The 21,657-nt window shown below is 43.9% G+C and overlaps 1 protein-coding gene across 3 annotated transcripts in view; it reads left to right on the forward strand.

Annotated features, from left to right (window-relative positions):
• ptprk (protein tyrosine phosphatase receptor type K) overlaps window positions 1-21,657 on the forward strand; it is a 553,573-nt gene that overhangs the window by 345,296 nt on the left and 186,620 nt on the right. For all 3 annotated transcript variants that reach the window (XM_068025166.1, XM_068025170.1, XM_068025171.1), the window contains exons 7-8: window positions 15,276-15,385; window positions 19,992-20,193. In XM_068025166.1, the coding sequence (XP_067881267.1) occupies window positions 15,276-15,385; window positions 19,992-20,193 (312 nt within the window). The remainder of the gene's footprint in view (window positions 1-15,275; window positions 15,386-19,991; window positions 20,194-21,657) is intronic.

A 21,657-nucleotide genomic window follows, 5' to 3' on the forward strand; every position in this document is an offset into this window, starting at 1 on the left:
CACATTCACATCCAAGCCATTAATATATATGACAAACAACAGAGGACCCAGCACCGATCCCTGCGGCACACCACTGGTCACCGGACTCCAATCTGAAAAACAACCCTCCACTGCAACCCTCTGCCTCCTATCACCAAGCCAATTTTGTATCCAATTTGCTATCTCACCCTGGATCCCATGTGTTCGAACCTTCTGGACCAGCCTACCATGCGGGACCTAGTCAAAGGCCTTGCTAAAATCCATGTAGACAACGCCCATCGCCCTGCCCTCGTCAATCCTCTTGGTCACCTCCTCGAAAAACTCAATCAAATTCGTGAGACGTGATTTCCCACGCACAAAGCCATGCTGATTATCCCTAATCAGACCATGGGGAGGTGGTGGCATAGTGGTATTGTCACTGGACCAGTAATCCAGAGACCCAGGGTATTGCTCTGGGAACATGGGTTCGAACCAGAAGGTGGAATTTGAATTCAATTAATAAATCTGGAATTTAAAAAAAAAAGTTGGTCTAATGATGGCCGTGAAACCATTGTCGATTGTTGTAAAAACCCATCTGGTTCACTGATTTCCTTTAGGGAAGGAAATCTGCTGTCCTTACCTGTGACTCCAGACCCACAGCAATGTGGTTGACTCTTACATGCCCACTGAAATGGCCTAGCAAACCTAGCTAGCACTGTGGGTGTACCTACCCCACATGGACTGCAGCGATTCAAGAAGGCAGCTCACCACCACCTTCTCGAGGGCAATTAGGGATGGGCAATAAATGCTGGCCTGGCCAGCGACGCCCACATCCCATGAATGAATAAAACAAAAAGACCATGCCTTTCCAGATGCACATAAATCCTGTCTCTCAGAATCCCTTCCAATAACTTTCCCACCACTGATTTAAGGTTCACCGGCCTGTAGTTCCCTGGCTTATCCCTGCTGCCCTTCTGAAATAAAGGCACAACATTAGCTATCCTTCCGTCTTCCGGTACCTCACCCGTGGCTAACGATGATACAAAAATCTCTGCCAGGGCCCCAGCAATCTCCTCCCTTGCTTCCCATAGCATCCTAGGATACACCTGGTCAGGCCCTGGGGATTTATCCACCTTAATGTGCTTCAAAACCTCCAACACCACCTCCTTTGTAATGTTGATGTGCTCCAGGATATCGGTGTTCCCTCCCTTGAACTCACTAGCTTCCATGACCACCTCCACGGTAAATACGGACGAGAAATATTCATTTAAGACTTAGCCCATTTCCTGTGGCTCCACACACAGATTGCCACACTGATCCTTACGGGGACCTACTCTCTCCCTAGCTACCCTTTTACTCTTAATATACTTATAGAATCTTTTAGGATTCTCCTTTATCTTATCTGCCAGGGAAATCTCATGGCCCTTTTTCGCCTTCCTAAATTCCTTCTTAAGTGTAGTTCTACATCCCCTATACTCCTCGAGGGACTTGCTCGATCCCAGCTGCCGATACCTGACATATGCCTCCTTCTTTGTCCTGACCAGACCCTCAATATCCCTCATCAACCAAGGTTCCCTAAACTTGCCAGCCTTGCCCTTCCATCTAACAGGAACATTCCAGCCCTGAACTCTTCCAATCTCACTTTTTAAAGCCTCCCACTTGCCAAACGTACCTTTACCTGTAAACAACCTCTCCCATTCAACTTTTGAGAGTTCCTGTCTGATGCCATCGAAGTTAGCCTTCCCCCAATTTAGGACTTCAACCTGAGGACCAGTCCTATCCTTTTCCAGAACTATCTTGAAGCTAATAGAGTTATGGTCACTGGTCCCAAAATGCTCCCCCACTGACACATCAACCACCTGCCCATCCTCATTCCCTGAGAGGAGGTCGAATGTAGCCCCTTCTCTCGTAGGGCCATCCACATACTGCTTCAGAAAACTATCCTGGACACACTTAACAAATTATTCCCCATCTGATCCCTTAGCACTAAGGCAGTCCCAGTCAATATTAGGGAAGTTAAAATCACCTGCGATTACAACCCTATAATTCCTACACCTATCTGTGATTTCCCTATATATATGCTCCTCCACTTTCCTCTGACTATTGGGGGGCCTATAGTATAATCCCGTCAAAGTGATCACCCCTTTCTTATTTCTAAGTTCTACCCACATGGCCTCGCTGAACATTCCCCCCGGGATATCCTCTCTAAGTACTGCCGTGATGTCCTCCCTAATCAAGAGTGCAACTCCCCCTCCTCTCTTACCTCCACCGCTGGCATGCAGGAAAGATCGGTACCCCGGAACATTGAGCTGCCAGTCCTGCCCATCCCTCAACCACGTTTCCGTAATAGCAATAATATCACAATCCCATGTACCGATCCATGCTCTGAGTTCATCTGCCTTACCTGTAAGGCTTCTTGCATTAAAGTAAATGATGTTAAGCCTACCAGACCTTCCATGCTCCCTGTCCTGCCCCTGCCCGGCCTGCCTACTGGACTTGCTTGCTTTAACCTCTCCATTTGCCTCAACTATCTCATCTGAGAGACTGCTACTTTGGGTCCCACCCCCCTGCAAGACCAGTTTAAATCTTCCTGAGTAGTACTAGCAAACTTCCCCGCAAGGATATTGGTCCCCCTCCAGTTCAGATGCAACCCGTCATTCTTGTACAGGTCACCTCTGCACCAGAAGAGATCCCAATGATCCAAGTAGCTGAAACCCTCCCGCCTACACCAGCTCTTCAGCCACGCATTCATTTGCCTCATCCTCCTAGTCCTACCCTCACAGGGTAGCACGTAGCGCAGGGAGTAATCCTGAGATTACAACCCTAGAGGTCCTGCTTTTTAACCTTCTGCCTAACTCCCTATATTCACTTTGCAGGACCTCATCTCTTCTCCTGCCTATGTCTTTAGTACCAATATGGACCACGACCTCTGGCTGCTCACCCTCCCCTTTCAGAATGTCCTGCAGCCGCTCCGAGACATCCTTGACCATAGCACCAGGGAGACAACATGCCATCCTGGAGTCTCGTTTGCGGCCTCAGAAACGCCTATCTGCACCCCTTACGATGGAATCCCCTATCCCTTTAGCTCTTCCAACCCTTTTCCTGCCCTGCTGTGCAGCAGAGCCCTCCGTGGTGCCACGAACTTGGCTGTTGCTTCTTTCCCCTGGGAGGTGATCTCCCCCCAACAGTATCCAAAGCGAAATATCTGTTTGAGAGGGGTATGGCCGCAGGGGACTCCTGCACTACCTGCCTGCGCCAACTACTCACAAAATCACAGAATAATACAGTGCAGAAGAGGCCCTTCGGCCCATCAAGTCTGCACCGATGCATTAAAACACCTGACCTGTCTACCTAATCCCAATTGCCAGCACTTGGCCCATAGCCTTAAATGTTATGACGTGCCAAGTGCTCATCCAGGTACTTTTTAAAGCATGTGAGGCAACCCGCCTCTACCGCCATCCCAGGCAGGGCATTCCAGACTGTCACCACCCTCTGGGTAAAAAGGTTCTTCCTCAAATCCCCCTTAAACCTCCTGCCTCTCACTTTAAACTTGTGTCCCCTCGTAACTGACCCTTCAACTAAGGGGAACAACTTCTCCCTATCCACCCTGTTCATGCCCCTCATAATCTTGTACACCTCGATCAGGTCACCCCTCAGTCTTCTCTGCTCCAGTGAAAACAACCCAAGCCTATCCAACTTCTCTTCATAGCTTAAATGTTCCATCCCAGGCAACATCCTGGTGAATCGCCTCTGCGCCCCCTCCAATGCAATCACATCCTTCCTATAATGTAGCGACCAGAATTGCACACAGTACTCCAACTGTGGCCTTACCAAAGTTCTATACAACCCCAACATGACTTCCTTGCTTTTGATATCTTTGCCTCGATTGATAAAGGCTAGTGTCCCATATGCCTTTTTCACCACCCTATTAACCTGCCCTTATGCCTTCAGAGATCTATGGACAAACACGCCAAGGTCCCTTTGTTCCTCGGAACTTCCCAGTGTCAGGCCATTCATTGAATACTTCCGTGTCACATTACTCCTTCCAAAGTGTGTCACCTCACACTTTTCAGCGTTAAATTCCATCTGCCACTTACTGCCCATTTGACCATCCCGTCTATATCTTCCTGTAACCCAAGACACTCCACCTCACTGTTAACCACTCGGCCAATCTTTGTGTCATCCGCGAACTTACTGATCCTACCCCCCACATAGTCATCTATGTCGTTTATATAAATGACAAACAATAGGGGACCCAGCACAGATCCCTGTGGTATGCCACTGGACACTGGCTTCCAGTCACTAAAACAGCCGTCTGTCATCACTCTCTGTCTCCTATAGCTAAGCTAATTTTGAAACCAACCTTATCAAGTTATCTTGTATCCCATGTGCATTTGCCTTCTTGATAAGTCTCCCATGTGGGACCTTGTCAAAGGCTTTGCTGAAATCTATGTATACTACATCAACTGCACTACCCTCATCGACACACCTGGTCACATGCTCAAAAAATCCAATCAAATTTGTTAGGCATGACCTCCCTCTGACAAAGCCATGCTGACTATTCCTAATCAAAGTTTGCCTGTCCAAGTGGTGATAGATTCTCTACTTAAGAATTTTCTCCTAGTTTCCTTACCACTGACGTGAGACTCACTGGTCTGTAGTTCCCTGGCTTATCTCTACAACCTTTCTTAAATAGTGGGACCACATTAGCTGTTCTCCAGTCCTCTGGCACCTCCCCCGTGGCCAGAGAGGAATTAAAAATTAGGGTCAGAGCCCCTGCAATCTCCACCCTCGCTTCCCACAGCATCCTGGGACACAAATTGTCCGGAACTGGAGATTTGTCCACTTTTAAGCCTTCCAAAGCCTCCAATACTTTGTCACTCCCTATCACAATTTGCTCAAGAACCTCACAGTCTCTCTCTCTGAGTTCCATATCTACATCCTCATTCTCTTGGGTGAAGACAGATGTGAAGTATTCATTCAACACCCTACCAATGTCCTCTGGCTCCACACACAAATTTCCCCCTTGGTCCCTAATGGGTCCCACTCTTTCCCTGGTTATTCTCTTCCCAATGATGTACTTATAGAATATCTTGGGATTTTCCCTACTTCTACCAGCCAGAGCTTTCTCATATCCCCTCTTTGCCCTCCTAATTGTCTCTTAAGCTCCATCCTACACTTTCTGTACTCCACTAATGCTTCCATTGATTTGCTCTCCTTGTATTTGCTAAAAGCCTCTCTTTTCCTTCTCATCATACCCTGAATGTTTCTGGTCATCCATGGTTCTCTGGGCTTGTTGCTCCTACCTATTACCCTAGAGGGAACATGTTGGGCCTGTACCTTCCGCATTTCCTTTCTGAATGTCCCCCACTGCTCTTCTGTGGATTTCCCGACAAGTAACTCTTTCCAGTCTACCTTGGCCAGATCCTGCCTTATTTTACTAAAATTCGCACTTCCCCCAATCCAAAACCTTTTTTTTGCAACTTGTCTATTTCTTTCTCCATAACAAGCTTAAATTGTACCATGTTGTGGTCGCTATCACCAAAATGCACCCCCACCAACACATCAACCACCTGTCCGGCTTCATTCCCCAGAATTAGGTCCAGCACTGCACCCTCCCTTGTTGGATCCTCTACATATTGAACTAAAAAGTTCTCCTGTATACATTTTAAGGACTCCACTCCATCTAAGCCCTTAACACGATGACTATCCCAATTAATGTTGGGAAAGTTGAAATCACCCAATATAATTACCCTATTATTTTTACATACCTCTGCAAATTGCGCACATATTTGCTCCTCAATTCCCCGCTGACTATCTGGGGGGGGAGGGGGGTCTATAATAAACACCTAGCAGTGTGGCTGTCCCTTTTTTTATTCCTAAACTCTACCCATAAAGCTTCATTTGATGTCCCCTCCAAGAAATCATCTCTCCTTACTGCAATAACTGACTCCTTTACTAGTATTGCAATGTCCCTCCTCTTTTACCCCCTCCTCTGTCTCACCTGAAGATTCTATATCCTGGGATATTGAGCTGCCAATCCTGCCCCTCCCTCAACCATGTCTCCGTGATGGCTACTAAATCACAATTCCACATGTCAATCCTTGCCCTTAACTCTTCCGTTTTACCTGAAATACTCCTGGCATTAAAGTAGAGGCCTTCCATCCTGGTCTTACTCCCTTGAAACTTACTTCTGCTGTATTCCCTCTGACTTGTTTGCTTTCCAGTGTTTAGCTGTGTCCCTATTCTGCTAGGAGTCTGCGTCCCCGCCCCCTGCCAAATTAGTTTAAACTCCTCCCAACAGCACTAGCAAACCCGCCAGCAAGGACGTTAGTCCCCCTCTGGTTCAGATGTAGACCGTCCCGCTTGTACAGGTCCCACCTTCCCCAGAAACGGTCCCAGTGATCCAGGAATCTAAAACCCTCCCTCCTGCGCCAACTCTTAAGCCACGCATTCATCTGTGCTATTCTCCTATTTCTATACTCGCTGGCACGTGGTACTGCGAGTAATCCAGAGATTACAACCCGAGAGATCCTGCCTTTTAGTCTACTGCCTAACTCCCTGAATTCTTGATGCAAGACCTCATCCCTCATTCTACCTATGTCATTGGTACCAATGTGTGCCATGACCTCTGCCTTATCACCCTCCCCCTTCAGGATGCCCTGCAGCCGTTCAGTGACATCCCGGACCCTGGCACCAGGGAGGCAACACACTATCCTGGAGTCACGTTGACGGCCACTGTAGTGCCTACTCCTTCTGGTGGTCACCCATCTCTTTTTTGCCTGTGCAGCCATTACCTGCGGCGTGACCACCTCACTAAACATTCTATCCATGCCGTCCTCAGCATCGCGGATGCTCCACAGTGAATCCACCCGCAGCTCCAACTCCGTAATGCGGGTAGTCAGTAGCTGCAGATGGATACACTTCCTGCACACATGGTTGTCGGGGACACTGGAAGCGTCCCTGATTTCCCACGTAGCGCAGGAGGAGCCTATCACGGGGCTGAGTTTTCCTGCCATGACTTACCCTCAGGTTAATTAGTTACTCCCTGAATTAAAAAATACTAAGTATTCTAGGGGCCTTGTTCTACCCACTTCAATCTAACATTCATTAAAAAAAATACACTTTAGTAGTACTCACCTTATCTTCAGAGGTTTTATTTTCAACAAAAAAACACTTCCCCCTTATTTTTTAAGATATTCTTACAGCTGCTACTCACCAACCAATCACCCAGCAGCTCTCCTGTGATGTCACTGTTGGCTTCCCCTTTCAAAACTCAGGCGCGCTGCCGCTGCTCTTTTTAAACACCGCTGGTCTCACTCAGTCTCCTTCTTCCCCGGTGTAGCTGCTCTTTTTAAACACCGCTGGTCTCACTCAGTCTCCTTCTTTCCCGCTGTCTACTTGCATCATAAAGATCAACAAAGATATGCAAGTTATTACAAGACATTTGTGGCAGTGCAGGGTTTTAATGACTTCTGAACAGTTTGAGCTTTGTATTGTGGTCTGTCATGTCATTTGAACTTCAGTAAGATTACTGTCCACATGTACGTGCACATACTCCAGCACACAGCTGAAACAAATTAGTTGAAACAACTGTGTCCATAAATGCATTCAGACTTTTTTGTGGCCTTTTAAATCTACTTACGGCACCAAGTAACTGCATCAGAAATAGAAATCTGAAAATAATGACTGCCTCTTCAGTGTGCTATCAGTTTGGTTTCTGTCCTACCATTTGGAAAATCTAGAGCGACAAATTCTCTATTTTATAAACCCTAGTAGATTCTCAAGGCATCCAATTAATTACTTTGCTATTCTAACCATTATGATGTAGGCAAATGTGGCAGCCATTTTTCACGTAGTCAGGTCTCACAAACATCAAATGTGACAAATGACAGTTTGCTCTATTGTTGATAATGCTAGTTGAGGGAGAATTTTTGACCAGTACACTAGAAGTACTCCCTGCTGTTTTTAAATAACACTGGAATTTATTTATGTCCACCTGAACAGACAGGCTGGGCCTTGGTTTGACATCTCATCAAGAATATGGCAGTGATGTGTCAACCAAGATTATGTACTCAATCCTGGAGTGGGCTTTGAACCCATGGCCTCTTATGTCCAGAGTTCTGAATATAACAGGCTAAACCAGGTTGGCCCATGAAATGAGTGATGTTACTAGAAGCTTAGAGAATCCCATGTTACCATTCAATTTGTGTCAGCAAATACTGTTTTTGAAACAACATACAGCTTGGAGGATTCCTGTGATTCTCCTGCTAAAACAAAGCAGCATTTCAGCAGCCCCAGGTGAGTTTAAGCTAGGATTGTCGAATTTAGAAGAGATTGCTTTTCCAAAAATTAAAATAAGTATAACAAAGACAAAAGTAAACCTATGGGCAAATCAAGGTCCAGGGAGAACAGTGGAAGAAATTTAAATTACCTTTTGGGTTGGAGAGGGCCAGAAATGTACCAATTAAATTAAATTGTACAAATTATCACTATTTTCTCCCAGTCGGCAAGGATCTAGAAATGCCAAATGGGGAAATTACCCCTCATCTGATGAATGTAATTTAGTATGAATAAATATAAATCCGAAGGATGAATTAATCACTTAATATAGATTTTATTTTTTATTTATTTAGAGATACAGCACTGAAACAGGTCCTTCGGCCCACCGAGTCTATGCCAACCAACAACCACCCATTTATACTAACCCTACAGTAATCCCATATTCCCTACCACCTCCTTACACTAGGGGCAATTTACAATGGCCAATTTACCTATCACCGGCAAGTCTTTGGCTGTGGGAGGAAACCGGAGCACCCGGCGAAAACCCACACGGTCACAGGGAGAACTTGCAAACTCCGCACAGGCAGTACCCAGAATCGAACCCGGGTCCCTGGAGCTGTGAGGCTGCGGTGCTAACCACAGCGCAGCTGCTGACAAATAATGGTCTGATGAGCAGTAAAACTTCAACTGTTGTTTTTAATGTGGCCACTTTAAATAGTTCATTGCTTTCTTTTTAATAAGTAAAGCCTGTTTGTTTTACTTGGAATGATTGGTGCTAAATCTTATGTTCCCAGAGAGGTGTGATCTGTGGGAGAAATTTGGTGGGGTGGATCCCATGACATAAGATGTACTAAAATGCCCTTTGCCCTGCTAGTTCTGATGGAAAACATGTTGAAAAATAGTAGAGTTATCTTCGGATTAAAATGCATACCTTACTAATGAACTAAATGGTTGCTTAGTATTTTACTATGTGGCAGTGAATATAGTATTGTTGTTTTAGCCATAAATAGCCAGAAGTCAATTCACACTTGTGAAACAAAGGAACTTTAAAGCTTTGACACTTGTTTTAAAGATATATCTGTTTTTGTCTTAACTTTGGTGTATGTAAGTGCACTATTTTGTTAGCATAATTAATACAATGATCAGCATTGGATCTCACGGATCCAGTGCAAATCCAAATATTAACTGGTGCTTGGCAGAGATTAATTGGAAAGAGGGGGAGTAATTTCAGTTCTGGTCGAGACCGAATGAGGGAAATCCACATGTGGATATTTTCTGATATTTACTGAAGTAAGACTTGGTGGGTTTTAGACAGAGTGAAATTAAGGTCGTCTGTTTACATCCAATTTTACATGATCAGCTGACCAACATAGTTGCAGGTGCAGATTTGGACAAGAATAGGAAACACATCAATGCAACAGCCTCTGGTAGACATTGTCAGCTAGGTATGCCAGAGCCTGCAGAAATATTAGTGGCAATAGAGCAGGTGAGGATAATCAAGGCACAGTGGCTGTTGATCATTCTGGCATGCTTTCCGTGCTACTGAAGCATGACATACTGTGATTGGGGTGTTTACTGGGAAGTATCCAACATTCTGGTACGGCAGTCATTCACACATCTCGGAGTTGGAATCAAAGATCTGCTGTCCCAGCTTCCTTTGAGAAGTGGTGTCTCCATCAATATTAGATATCTGTCAAGGTGTGATATGTTCATCTGTATCTTCATAGGTTCCCTTCTTCCAAACATGTCAGATAACAGGGATTCTCATTGGTGTTGGGAGGAGGGGAATAAAAAGCTTACATGAATCGGTGTTAAGTCCAATGGAGGTAGCGGTGGTGAGAGGGCCAGGTGACGGGAGAAACTGAAAGCAAACATATTATAACATGGTCATTTTGAGCAATGAAGGAGATAGCTCAGTTTATTGTGTCTTTTTAGAGCAAACCAAAGCTACTATCACCAGTCCTCACTCAACGCATATCCTTGTACGATGAAAGCTTATGAAAAATGGCAAAAATATACTTTATATTATCATCTCAAGGACATTTACCACTGGCTGGAAACCCCAGATACTCATTCCAAATTAATATTCTTGTCATGTATCCTGAGTGTGAGAACAGTGGAAAATTTATATTTGGTACATAGAAATAGGTAATGTTGACCAGGCTGCATCTGTTGCACATCCCTAGTAACCCAAAGAAGGTGATAGTGGTTGGTAATGAAGTTAGGTAGGGAGTTTCAGATTTTACCCCAGTGGTGATAAAGAAACAGCAGTATATGTCCAAGTCAGGGTGGTGATTGACTTGGAGATGGTGATGTTTATTTGACATTGCTGCTGGTCACCAATGCGGTGGCAGAAGTCACAGGGCATTGATGTTGAAGTAAGCTCGGCTAGTCATTTATCATTGTATCCCGTGGATTGTACATCCTGCAGCCACTGTGCACCAGTGGTGGAGGTGTAGATTGTGAACTCAGTGACTAAAAGACTGATGAAGCAGACTACACTGTCGTGGGTTGTGTTGAACTTCTTGAGTTTTGTTGTGGCTGAGTTTTGTGCAAGTGAATTGTGATTTTTGCATCACACTCCTTACTTGTGCCTTGTAGATGGTGGAAAGACTTTGAAGGGCCAGAATGTGAGCTATTCATTGCCCTGTCTCCAGTCTCTGTTCTACTTTATGTTAATATAGTGATTCCAACAATTCAGTGACTAAAGGACTACAAACTGTTATGTTTAGTTTAGTTTAGAGATACAGCACTGAAACAGGCCCTTCGGCCCACCGAGTCTGTGCCGACCATCAACCACCCATTTATACTAATCCTACACTAATTCCATAATCCTACCACATCCCTACCTGTCCCTATATTTCCCTACCACCTACCTAGCCTAGGGGCAATTATTAATGGCCAATTTACCTATCAACCTGCAAGTCTTTGGCATGTGGGAGGAAACCAGAGCACCCGGAGGAAACCCACGCAGACACAGGGAGAACTTGCAAACTCCACCACACAGGCAGTACCCAGAATTGAACCCGGGTCGCTGGAGCTGTGAAGCTGCGGTGCTAACCACTGCGCCACTGTGCCGCCCCATATTCAGCTGGGTGGCCATGTTCAACGGAAGGCTTTGGGATGTCATTGGTATTTTACCATGTAGGGGTAGGCGGTGGCGTAGTGGTATTATCACTGGACTAGTAACCCAGAGACCCAGGGTATTTCTCTGGGGACATGGGTTCGAATCCCACCACAGCAGAAGGTGGAATTTGCCCTTGAGAAGGTGGTGGTGCTCCACTGCCTTGAACCACTGCAGTCCATCTGGTGTATGTACACCAACACTGTGCTGTTAGGGAGGGAGTTCCAGGTTTTTGACCTATGACAATGAAGGAACAGCAATATTGTTCCAAGTCAGGATGGTGTGTGAATTGGAGGGGAACTTGCAGGTGGTGTTCCCATGCGTCTGCTGCCCTTATTCTTCTAGGTGGTAGAGGTGGCGGGTTTGGAAGCTGCTGTTGAAGGAGGCTTGGCGAGTTGCTGCAGTGCATCTTTTAGATGGTATACACTGCTGCCACTGTGTGTCGGTGGTGGAGGGAGTGAGTGTTAAAGGTTGTGATGGGATGCCAATCAAGCATGCTGCTTTGTCCTGGATGGTGTCGAGCTTCTTGAGTGTTGGAGCTGCACTCATCCAGGTAAGCGGAGAGACATCCATTACACTCCTGACTTGTGCCTTGTAGATGGTGGACAGGCTTTGGGGAAGTCAGGAGGTGAGTTAATTGCTTCTAAATTCCCAGCCTCTGACCAACTCTTGTAGTCAAAGTATTTATATGGCTGGTCCAGTTAAGTTTTTAGTCAATGGTAGCCCCCAGGGTGGTGTTGGTGGAGGATTCAGCTATGGTAATGGCATTGAACGTCAAGGGGAGATGGTTAGATTCTCTCTTGCTGGAAATGGTCATTGCCTGACACTTGTGTGATGCAAATGTAACTTGCCACTTATCATCCCAAACCTAAATGTTGTCTTGGTCTTGTTGCATGCAGGCACAGGCTGCTTCAATATCTGAGGAGTTGCACATTGATGATTGCATGGCGTTCAGTACAATGAACATTCCCACTTCTGATCTTATGATGGAGGGAAGATCATTGATGAAGCAGCTGAGATGTTTGGCCAAGCACACTACCCAGAGGAACTCCTGCAGTGATGTCCTGGGGCTGAGATGATTGGCCTCTAACAACCACAACCGTCTTCCTTTCTGCTAGTTATGACTCCAACCAGTGGAGAGTTTTCCCTCTGATTCGCATTGACTTCAATTTTGCTAGGGCTCCTTGATGCCACACCTAGTCAAATGCTGCCTTGATGTCTCGGACAGTTACTCTCACCTCATCTGGAATTCAGCTCTTTTATCCATGTTTGGATCAAGGCTATAATGAGGTCTGGAACTAAGTGTCCCCGGTGGAACCCAAACTGTACATTGGTGAGCAGGTTATACCTGTGTAAGTGCCGCTTGATGGCACTGTCAGTGACACTTTCCATCACTTTGCTGATGATTGAGAGTAGACTGATGGAAGGGTTATTGACCAGATTGGATTTGTTCTGTTTTTTGTGGACAGGGCATACCTGGGTAATTTTCCATATTGTAGGGTAGATGACAGTGGTGTAGCTGTACTGGAACAAGTTGGCTTAGGGCACGGCTAGTTCTGGAATGCAAATCTTCAGTACTACAGCTGGGATTTTTCATGGCCCATAGCCTTTGCTGTATCCAGTGTCATTTTTTGATATCTTGTGGAATAAATTGAATTGGCTGAAGACTGGCATCTGTGTTGCTGGGGACCGTAGGAGGAGGCTGACATGGATCATCCACTCAGCAGTTCTAGCTGAAGATGTTTGCAAATGCTTCAGCCTTGTCTTTTGCACTGACATGCTGGGATGCCCCATCATTGAGGATGGGGATGTTTGTGGAGCCTCCTCCTCCAGTTAATTGTTTAATTGCCCACCGCCATTCACACTTGGTTGTGGCAGGACTGTAGAGCTTTGATCTAATCCATTGGTTATAGGATCACTTAGCCTGCTGCTTCTGCAGTTTAGCATGCATGTAGTCCTCAGTTGGAGCTTCACCAGGTTGACAGCTGATTTTTAGGTATGCCTGGTGCTGCTGCTGACTCACTATCCTTCACTCCTCATCGAACTAGTGTTGAACCAGTGTTGAACCCCTAGCTTGATGGTAATAACAGAGTGATGGATGTGCCAAGCCATGAGATTACAGATTGTGGTTGAACACAATTCTGCTTCTGTTGATCGTCCACAGTGCCTCATGGATGCCCAGTTTTGAACTGCCAGATCTGTTCTGAAACTATCCCATTTAGCACGGTGGTAGTGCCACACAACACGATGGAGGGAATCTTCAGTGTGAAGACAGGACTTCGTCTCCACAAGGTCACTCCTACCAATACTGTCATGGACAGACATATCTATGATGGACAGATTGGTCAGGCTGAAGTAGGTTTTTCCCTCGTTGGTTCTCTTACCTCCTGCCGCAGGCCCAATCTGGCGGGTATGTCCTTCAGGGCTCAGCCAGCTCTGTCAATAATGGTGCTACTGAGCCACTCTTGGTGATGGGCATTGAAGTCCTCCACTCAGAGTACATTTTGTACCCTTGCTGCGCTCAGAGCTGCTTCCAAGTGGTGTTCAACGTGGAGGAGCACTGATTCATCAGCTTAGGGTGCGCAGTCGGGAGTAATGAACAGGAGTTTTCCTTGCCCATGTTTGACCTGATCCCATGAGGCTTCATAAGGTCCGGAGTCAATGTTGAGGACTCCCAGGGCCACTCTCTCACTGACTGTATACCACTATTCCCCACCTCTGGTGGGTCTGTCCTGCCGGTGAGACAGGACAAACCTACAGATGGTGATGGAAGATAGAGGCCTGCTACTCGACCCGAACCCGCCAGGACCCGACGACGTGTTGGGTTTGGGTCGGGTCAGGCCGGCTTTCGGGCTCGGCTCGGGTAGGGCCGAGTCCAGATTGAGTTGGATCGGGTCGGGCCGGACACACACGGTAAGTACTCTGCTGGTAAGTATTAAAAATAAAAAAAACTTACCTGAGCTGGGAGTCCGGGACGAAACGGAGTCTGCGCAGTGAGTGAGTGATGTCACTATGACGTCATCACGCATGCGCTGCAAGTTCAGTGTCAGAAAGGTAAGTGAAGGGATGCTCGGGTCGGGCTGAGTAGTGGTGGGTCGGTTGGGCTCCAGGCAAAATCGGAGGGACTCGGGCTAGGGTCCGCTGTGGTTCGGTCGGGTTCGGATCGGTTTCTTTTTCCTGACCTAAAGCAGGTCTCGAATGGAAGAGTCTGGGACATTGGATTTAAGGTATGATTTGGTGAGAATGATATGTCAAGCTGTAGCTTGACTAGCTGTGAGACAGCTCTCCCAATTTTGGCACAAGTCCTCAGATGTTTGTCAGGATGACTTTGCAGGGTCGACAAGGCAGAGTGTGCCTTTGTTGTTTCCAGTGCCGAGGTCAATGCTGGGTGGTCCGTCCAGGTTATTCTTTCTCAGCTTTTCTGTAACAGTTTGATATAGCTGAATGGCTTGCTAGGCCATTTCAGCAGGAAGTTAAGAGTCAACCCCATTGCTGTGGTCTGGAGTCACATGTAGGCCAGACAGGTTAAGAACAGCAGATTTCCTTCCCACAGGACGTTAGTGAACCAAATGGCATTTTACGACAGTTCGGTAGTTTCATGGTAACCATTACTGAGACTAATTTTTGAATTCCAGATTTATTAATTAATTGAATTTAAATTCCACCAGCTGCCGTGGTGGGATTTGAACTTGTGTCTCCGGGGCATTAGTCTGGACCCCTGGATTTGCTAGTCCAGTAACATTACCACTATGCCACTGTTCCCTCAGAAATTGAGATTTTTTTAAATCAGGTTGTGTGTCCTCAAGAAGCAGCAACAAAGAAAATTGGTTTCCTTTTTCATTGGAGCTATTTATTTGTTTACTACATAAACCTGAACTGCATAAAAATATTTGTGATTTTCGACTTGCAGTACCTGGTCCCGTACCTAGTGATTCATTAAAGGGAACACCATTTGAGGACAAAATCTTCCTGCACTGGAATGAGCCTGTGGAAGCAAATGGTGTCATCACACAATATGAGGTAAAAGATTTGGTTACTCAATGACTAATAAAACATTTGCACCCTCTCCTCACACATACATTTACAGGGTCCATCCGCACTCCCAATACAGGCTGCCCACCAGGGTGTGCTGGAATCAAAAAGGTGGGGGCACGGAGAGGTGGAGGAACATAGGTGTTGTCTGAGAGCTACAGCTCCATGACTGGTTCCCAGCCTTGGGGTCTTCTGGCTTCTGTTTGTACAACAGCTGCCAGAATGCCTTAAGGTCAAAGGGTCTTAGAGAGGCTGCAATGGAAACTTTCACTTACTTTCTCAGACCTCCCTTCCCTTGACAGCTGACTCCCTCAGCACCTTTGTGCTGAAGGTCCAAGCACAAGCTTCTTTGGGCATCCATCGAAATTGGCACCTTTTGTGCCTCAGCAGAGACTGAGGCAGGAGAACGTGGGACATCTCCCTCTACTGCCTCATCTCCATGGCTGTCCTTGTCCTGCACCTGCAGGCCCAAGTCCTAGCAATTCCAAGATAACATGAAGAAGATGGGAACATCATCTAAATGGTTTGTCTCCTTTGCTTTTCCATAGTACCCGTAATCCTCTTCAGGTGCTACAGATAGGAGTATTTGGATTTGAATTGCTAACTATAACAAGTAATGAATCCGAATTGTTTTGACTAATCTTCATGGAATTACTGATGATGAGATAACCTTTTAATATCTGAAGGCTAACATTTTTTACCTGAATCTTTGTAGTAATAGTCATCTCAGAATAAACATTCTATGTGATATTTGTTTGTTTGTAACAGAGGCAGAAGAGATAAAATAAGTTGTCTGTAGGGGTTAGTGTTTTCAAATACTAGCTGAAAGCAGGAAAGCCTTCCTATTAAATTGGACCAACCCCAAATTCATGCTTATTCAGTCGACCATCACTTACAAATTGGAATTTTTGTCATCCCATAAAGAACATGTTCACTTTATTATTTTGATTAGGTTCCTATTTGCCCTCTATCCAGTTCTGAGTCATATACTTCTTTCTCTGCAATTGTTAGCAGTCTCCCTGTTGATTTATCACAACAAAAAAAAGTTTATTTTTGACTGTCTGGGTGTTTTATTTCAGCTTGTTCTGTTCAACATCTTCGCTCTTGTCTGGGAGACATTCTGAAATGAAAGTTTCAAGTTCGACGTTTTTGTGAAATGTTGTTACTCTTGATACCATTTTGAATTGTCTGATACTTGCTTATTCCAACATTATTCAGTTCATTGTTTTATACAAAGGAACAGTGTGGGAAGTGTATTCAAATAAGGCTGATGTTCACCCAGAGAGGAATCCAGGAGGAAAGAAGCTCTATTCTCAAAGCATATTTGGAGCAAGGTGGCTGCTTATCAGCCCCAACTCTTCCATAAGCTTGACAATGCCTGTTGACCTGGCCTACCCTTCATTGGGGTAATTTTTGTCTTCAACCTCTGATGGAGCGGATTGACTGCTTATTGTAGAGTCCACTTGATTTTCATTCCATTCATTTCAATGGAATGAAAATCAAGTGGATGATCTGCTCTGACAGATTACCACTCAGGCAGTGAAGATGAAAGTTTAACCCCATTATGTTTCTAATCTGATAATTGGGGATACTTATTTTCTTAATTTAATTTTTCTCAAACTTGGCCTCTATGCCACTTATTGCTGTGAATGAATAAGGGCATGACCCAATCGAAAGTCTTTGCCTAAAGCAGAGTGGGAGAAATTATCCAAGCATGTATTTGCAATGCTTCCAAATAGTTCCGCTGAAACAGAATTAAGTAATTCAGATTTTTATAATGGGGTTGGACCATTGCGTTTCTATTGCCTCATCTGATTCTTCCAAAATGTAACAGTTCACACTTAACCATAGAATGGTTACAGCACAGAAGGTGGCCATTTGGCATAGTGTGCCCCTGCCAGCTCTCTGCACATAGTTCTACACCCCTGTCTTTTCCCCATAACCCTACAAATGTTTTCTCTTTCATAAGCTTCAATTGAATCTGCCTCCACCACACTCTCAGGCAGTGCATTCTCTGCATTAAATTTCATTTATCATGTGTCTGCCCTTTTTACCAGATTCTGTATGTCCCCCTGAAGTCTGTTGCTATCCTCCTCACAATTAACTACATTTCTGAATTTTGTGTCCTCTGAAAACTTTGAAATTATACCTTCTGTCCGCAAGTCTAGATCGTTAATATAAATCAAAAAGAGAAGTGGTCCTAAAACTGACCCCTGGGATTCACCACTCTATACTTCCCTCCAGTCTGAAAAACAAGTGTTCACCATAACTCTACTTTCTGTCCTTTTGTATATTTTGGTTCCACGTGGCTGCTGTCTCCTTTAACCTCCAGGCTTCCATTTTGCTAACAAGTCAGTTATGTGGTACTTTGTCAAACTCCTTTGATATTTTCTGTATGGACTTTCCAAATTATTAAATAAGGAAGTTAAGGATAGTATCAAATTGAAGGAAACACTGAAAATCTGCAAAGATTAGTGGTAGGTCAAAACATTAGTCACATTTTAAGAACCAGCAAAGAATGACTAAACTAAAGTGGGAGAAAGTAGAATATAAGAGAAACCTAGTTAGTAATATAAAAACAAGAGTAAGAGTTTCCACAAGTATTTAAATAGGAAAAGAGTAACTAAAGGTGGTGTTGGTCCTTTAGCGGGTAAGTCTGGGGAATTGATCATAGAAAACAAGGAAATGGTGGCATTGAACAGGTATTTTGTGTTGGTCTTCACTGTAAAAGACTTGGGAAAACTTCCCAAAGATACTTGAAAATCAAGAGGTAAAATGAAGGAAGAAACTTAAAACAATCACCATCACCAGGGAAAAGGTGCTGGGAAAACTATTGGACCTAAAGGCTGACACGTCTCCAGGACCAGATGGCCTGCATCCTGGGGTCTTAAAAAGAACTGGCTGCAGAGATAGTAGAGGCATTGGTTATACTCTTTCAAAATTCCCTAGATTCTGGAAGGGTCCCAGCAGATTGGAAAATAGCAAATGTAACAACTTTATTCAAGAAAGGTGAGAGACTGAAAGCAGGAAACTATAGACCAGTTAGCCTAACATAGCCTAGCCTAGCCAGGGGAAAATGCTAGAATCTATTATGAAGGAGGTCATAACAGGATACTTAGAAAATCGTAATTGGATCAGACAGAGTCAACATGGTTTTGTGAAAGGGAAATCATGTTTAACTAATTTATTAGAGTTTTTTGAGGAAGCAATGAGAAAGGTGGATAAAGTGGAACCTCTGGATGTGGTGTATTTGGATTTTCAAAAGGCATTTGATAAGGTCCCACATCAAAGGTTACTATACAAGATAAGAGCTCATGGTGTAGGGGGTAACATATTAGCATAGTAAAGGATTGGTTAGCTAACAGGAAGCAGAGAGTCAGGATAAATGTGTCTTTTTCAAGTTGGCAAGCTGTAACCAGTGGAGTGCTGCAGGGATCAGTGCTAGGGCCTCAAGTATTGGCAATCTATATCAATGACTTGGATGAAAGGACCGAATGCATGGTAGCTAAATTTGCCGATGACACCAAGATAGGAAAGAAGTTGTCAAGAGGAGGTAAAGAGTCTACAAAGCGATATAGAAAGGTTAAGTGAGTGGGCAAAAATTTGGCAGATGGAGTATAATGTGAGAAAATGTGAATTTGTCCACTTTGCAGGAAGAATAGAAAATCAGTATACTATTTCAGTGGAGAGAGATTGCAGAATCAAGGATCTGGGTATCCTGGTACATGAATCTCAAAAGGTTAGTATGCAGCTACAGCAGGTGATTGGGAAGGCAAATGGAATGTTGGCGTTTATTGCAAGGGGAATCAAGTATAAAAGTAGGGAGGTTTTACTGCAGCTGTACAGGATCTTGGTGAGACCACATCTGGAGTACTGTGTACAGTTTTGGTCTCCTTATTTGAAAAAGGATATAATCGCACAAGAAGCAGTTCAGAGCAGGTTCACTCAACTCATTTCGGAGATGAATGGTTTATCTTATGAAGAAAGGTTGAATTGGTTGGGCCTATACCTGTTGGAGTTCCGAAGAATGAGAGGATCTGACTGAAACATATAAGATCCTGAAGGGACATGATAGAGTGGATAGCGGGAGGATGTTGTTTGTTGTGGGGGGAGACTAGAACTAGGGGACACAGTTTAAGAATAAAAGATCTCCCTTTTAAGTTGGTGATTTTTTTCTCTGAGGGTTGTTAGTCTGTGGAATTCTCTTCCCCAGAAAGCAGTGGAGGCTGGGTCATTGAATTTATTCAAGGCTGAGTTAGATAGATTTTTGATGGACAAGGGAGTCAAGGGTTATGGGGGGGCAGACAGGAAAGCGGAGTTGAGACCACAACCAGATCAACCATGATCTAATTGAATGAAAGATCAGGCTTAAAGAGCGAAATGGCCTACTCCTGCTCCTAAGTCCTATGTTCCTATGTAATTACACTATCCTCATCCACCCTGTTCATTACTTCATCAAATAACTTGATCTTTTTTGTAAATTATATCAATTCAAAGATTATATCAAATTAAAGATCAGTAATAACCTGTTGCCATTTTCTATTTATGATTTAGCAGGGAGGAAAACTAACTTTTTTTGCTTAATGTTTGACAGATCAGTTACAGCAGCATCAAATCCTTTGACCCTGCTGTCCAAGTAGCTGGGCCTGTTCAAACAGTGTCAAAAATGTGGAATAGCACACACCATGTTTTCTCACATCTGAATCCTGGGACCACCTACCAGTTCTTAATTAAAGCTAGTACAGTGAAAGGATTTGGTCCAGCTACGGTGGTTAACATTACAACTAATATATCTGGTAAGTAGACAGGTTTTTGTAAAAGTTGGAACAAAAATAAGTGTTTGCTGTGAGTTGATTTGGGTATCATATTTTTAAAAGAACAAAGGTGAAGTGTCTTGAAATAATCTCCAAGCTAAACATGCACACAACATTTATAATCCATATTTAGGTCATTTGTCCTTTTATGGAATTATTTTAAAATTGCATGTTCCACGGAAATATAATATCCTGAACAAAGTTAGCTACACTAAATACTGAACAACTTATCTTTAGGAAACAATATATATCATTTGATACTTTCTAACATTGTATTAAGTAAATAAAATTGGCCTTTGTCACATCCTGAAACAATTGTTCACATTTTCTTCAAAAGAATCTGTTTTACTGTGTTCTGTTGCTTTGCTTTTTACTATCAAAAAGTGCATCAACATTGGAAACACATCTTGATCTATTTTAAGCATTAAATTAGTTTTTAACATCTGCTTATGTACTGTTTTGTTGAATCATTTAACATTCAGAATGTGCAAAATCAGAATGGAAGAGACAACATAATGAATGAATTTAAATAAAAACAAGAAATGCTGGAAATACTCAGGTCTGGCAGCATCTGTGGAGAGAGAAGCAGAGTTAACGTTTCAGGTCAGTGACCCTTCTTCAGAACTGGCAAATATTAGAAATGTAAAAGGTTATAAGCAAGTAAAGTGGGGGTGGGGCAAGAGATAACAAAGGAGAAGGTGTATATAGGACAAGGTGACAAAATAGCTGACCAGAAGGTCATGGAGCAAAGATATGTTAATGGTGTGTTGAAAGACAAAGTATTAGTACAGATAGGGTGTTCAATTTTCAGTCCATTAACACCCTATCTGTACTAATACTTTGTCTTTCAACACACCATTAACATATCTTTGCTCCACGACCCTCTGGTCAGCTATTCTGTGACCTTGTCCTATATACACCTTCACCTTTGTTATCTCTTGCCCCACCCCCGCTTTACTTGCTTATAACCTTTTACATTTCTAATATTTGCCAGTTCTGAAGAAGGGTCACTGACCTGAAACGTTAACTCTGCTTCTCTCTCCACAGATGCTGCCAGACCTGCTGAGTATTTCCAGCATTTCTTGTTTTTATTTCAGATTTCCAGCATCCGCAGTATTTTGCTTTTATTTTAATGAATGAATTTGTTGTTTGCAAAAATTTGATTTAAGAAAAATCAGTGAAGACCAAAGATTTGCCTCATTCAAGGCAGTAGAAGGTTCAGAGGCTTTCTCTCTGTTCAAAAAAAGCATCATGTCCTGAGTAAAGCAGATGCCTTGATCAAAAGAACTGAAGTCTCTTGAAAGCAGTTAATTGCCAAATTACATATTTTAAACTAAAAATGCAACCCTTCTTTCTGAATAAAACATTGATTAATTTCAATGAATTCAAGGTGAGTTACAGCTTTTCAAAGGCACAATTACTGTGTGTTGATTTTTAAAGGATGCC

Source organism: Heterodontus francisci, chromosome 3 (genome assembly GCF_036365525.1).
Source record: "Heterodontus francisci isolate sHetFra1 chromosome 3, sHetFra1.hap1, whole genome shotgun sequence".
NCBI lineage: Eukaryota > Metazoa > Chordata > Chondrichthyes > Heterodontiformes > Heterodontidae > Heterodontus > Heterodontus francisci.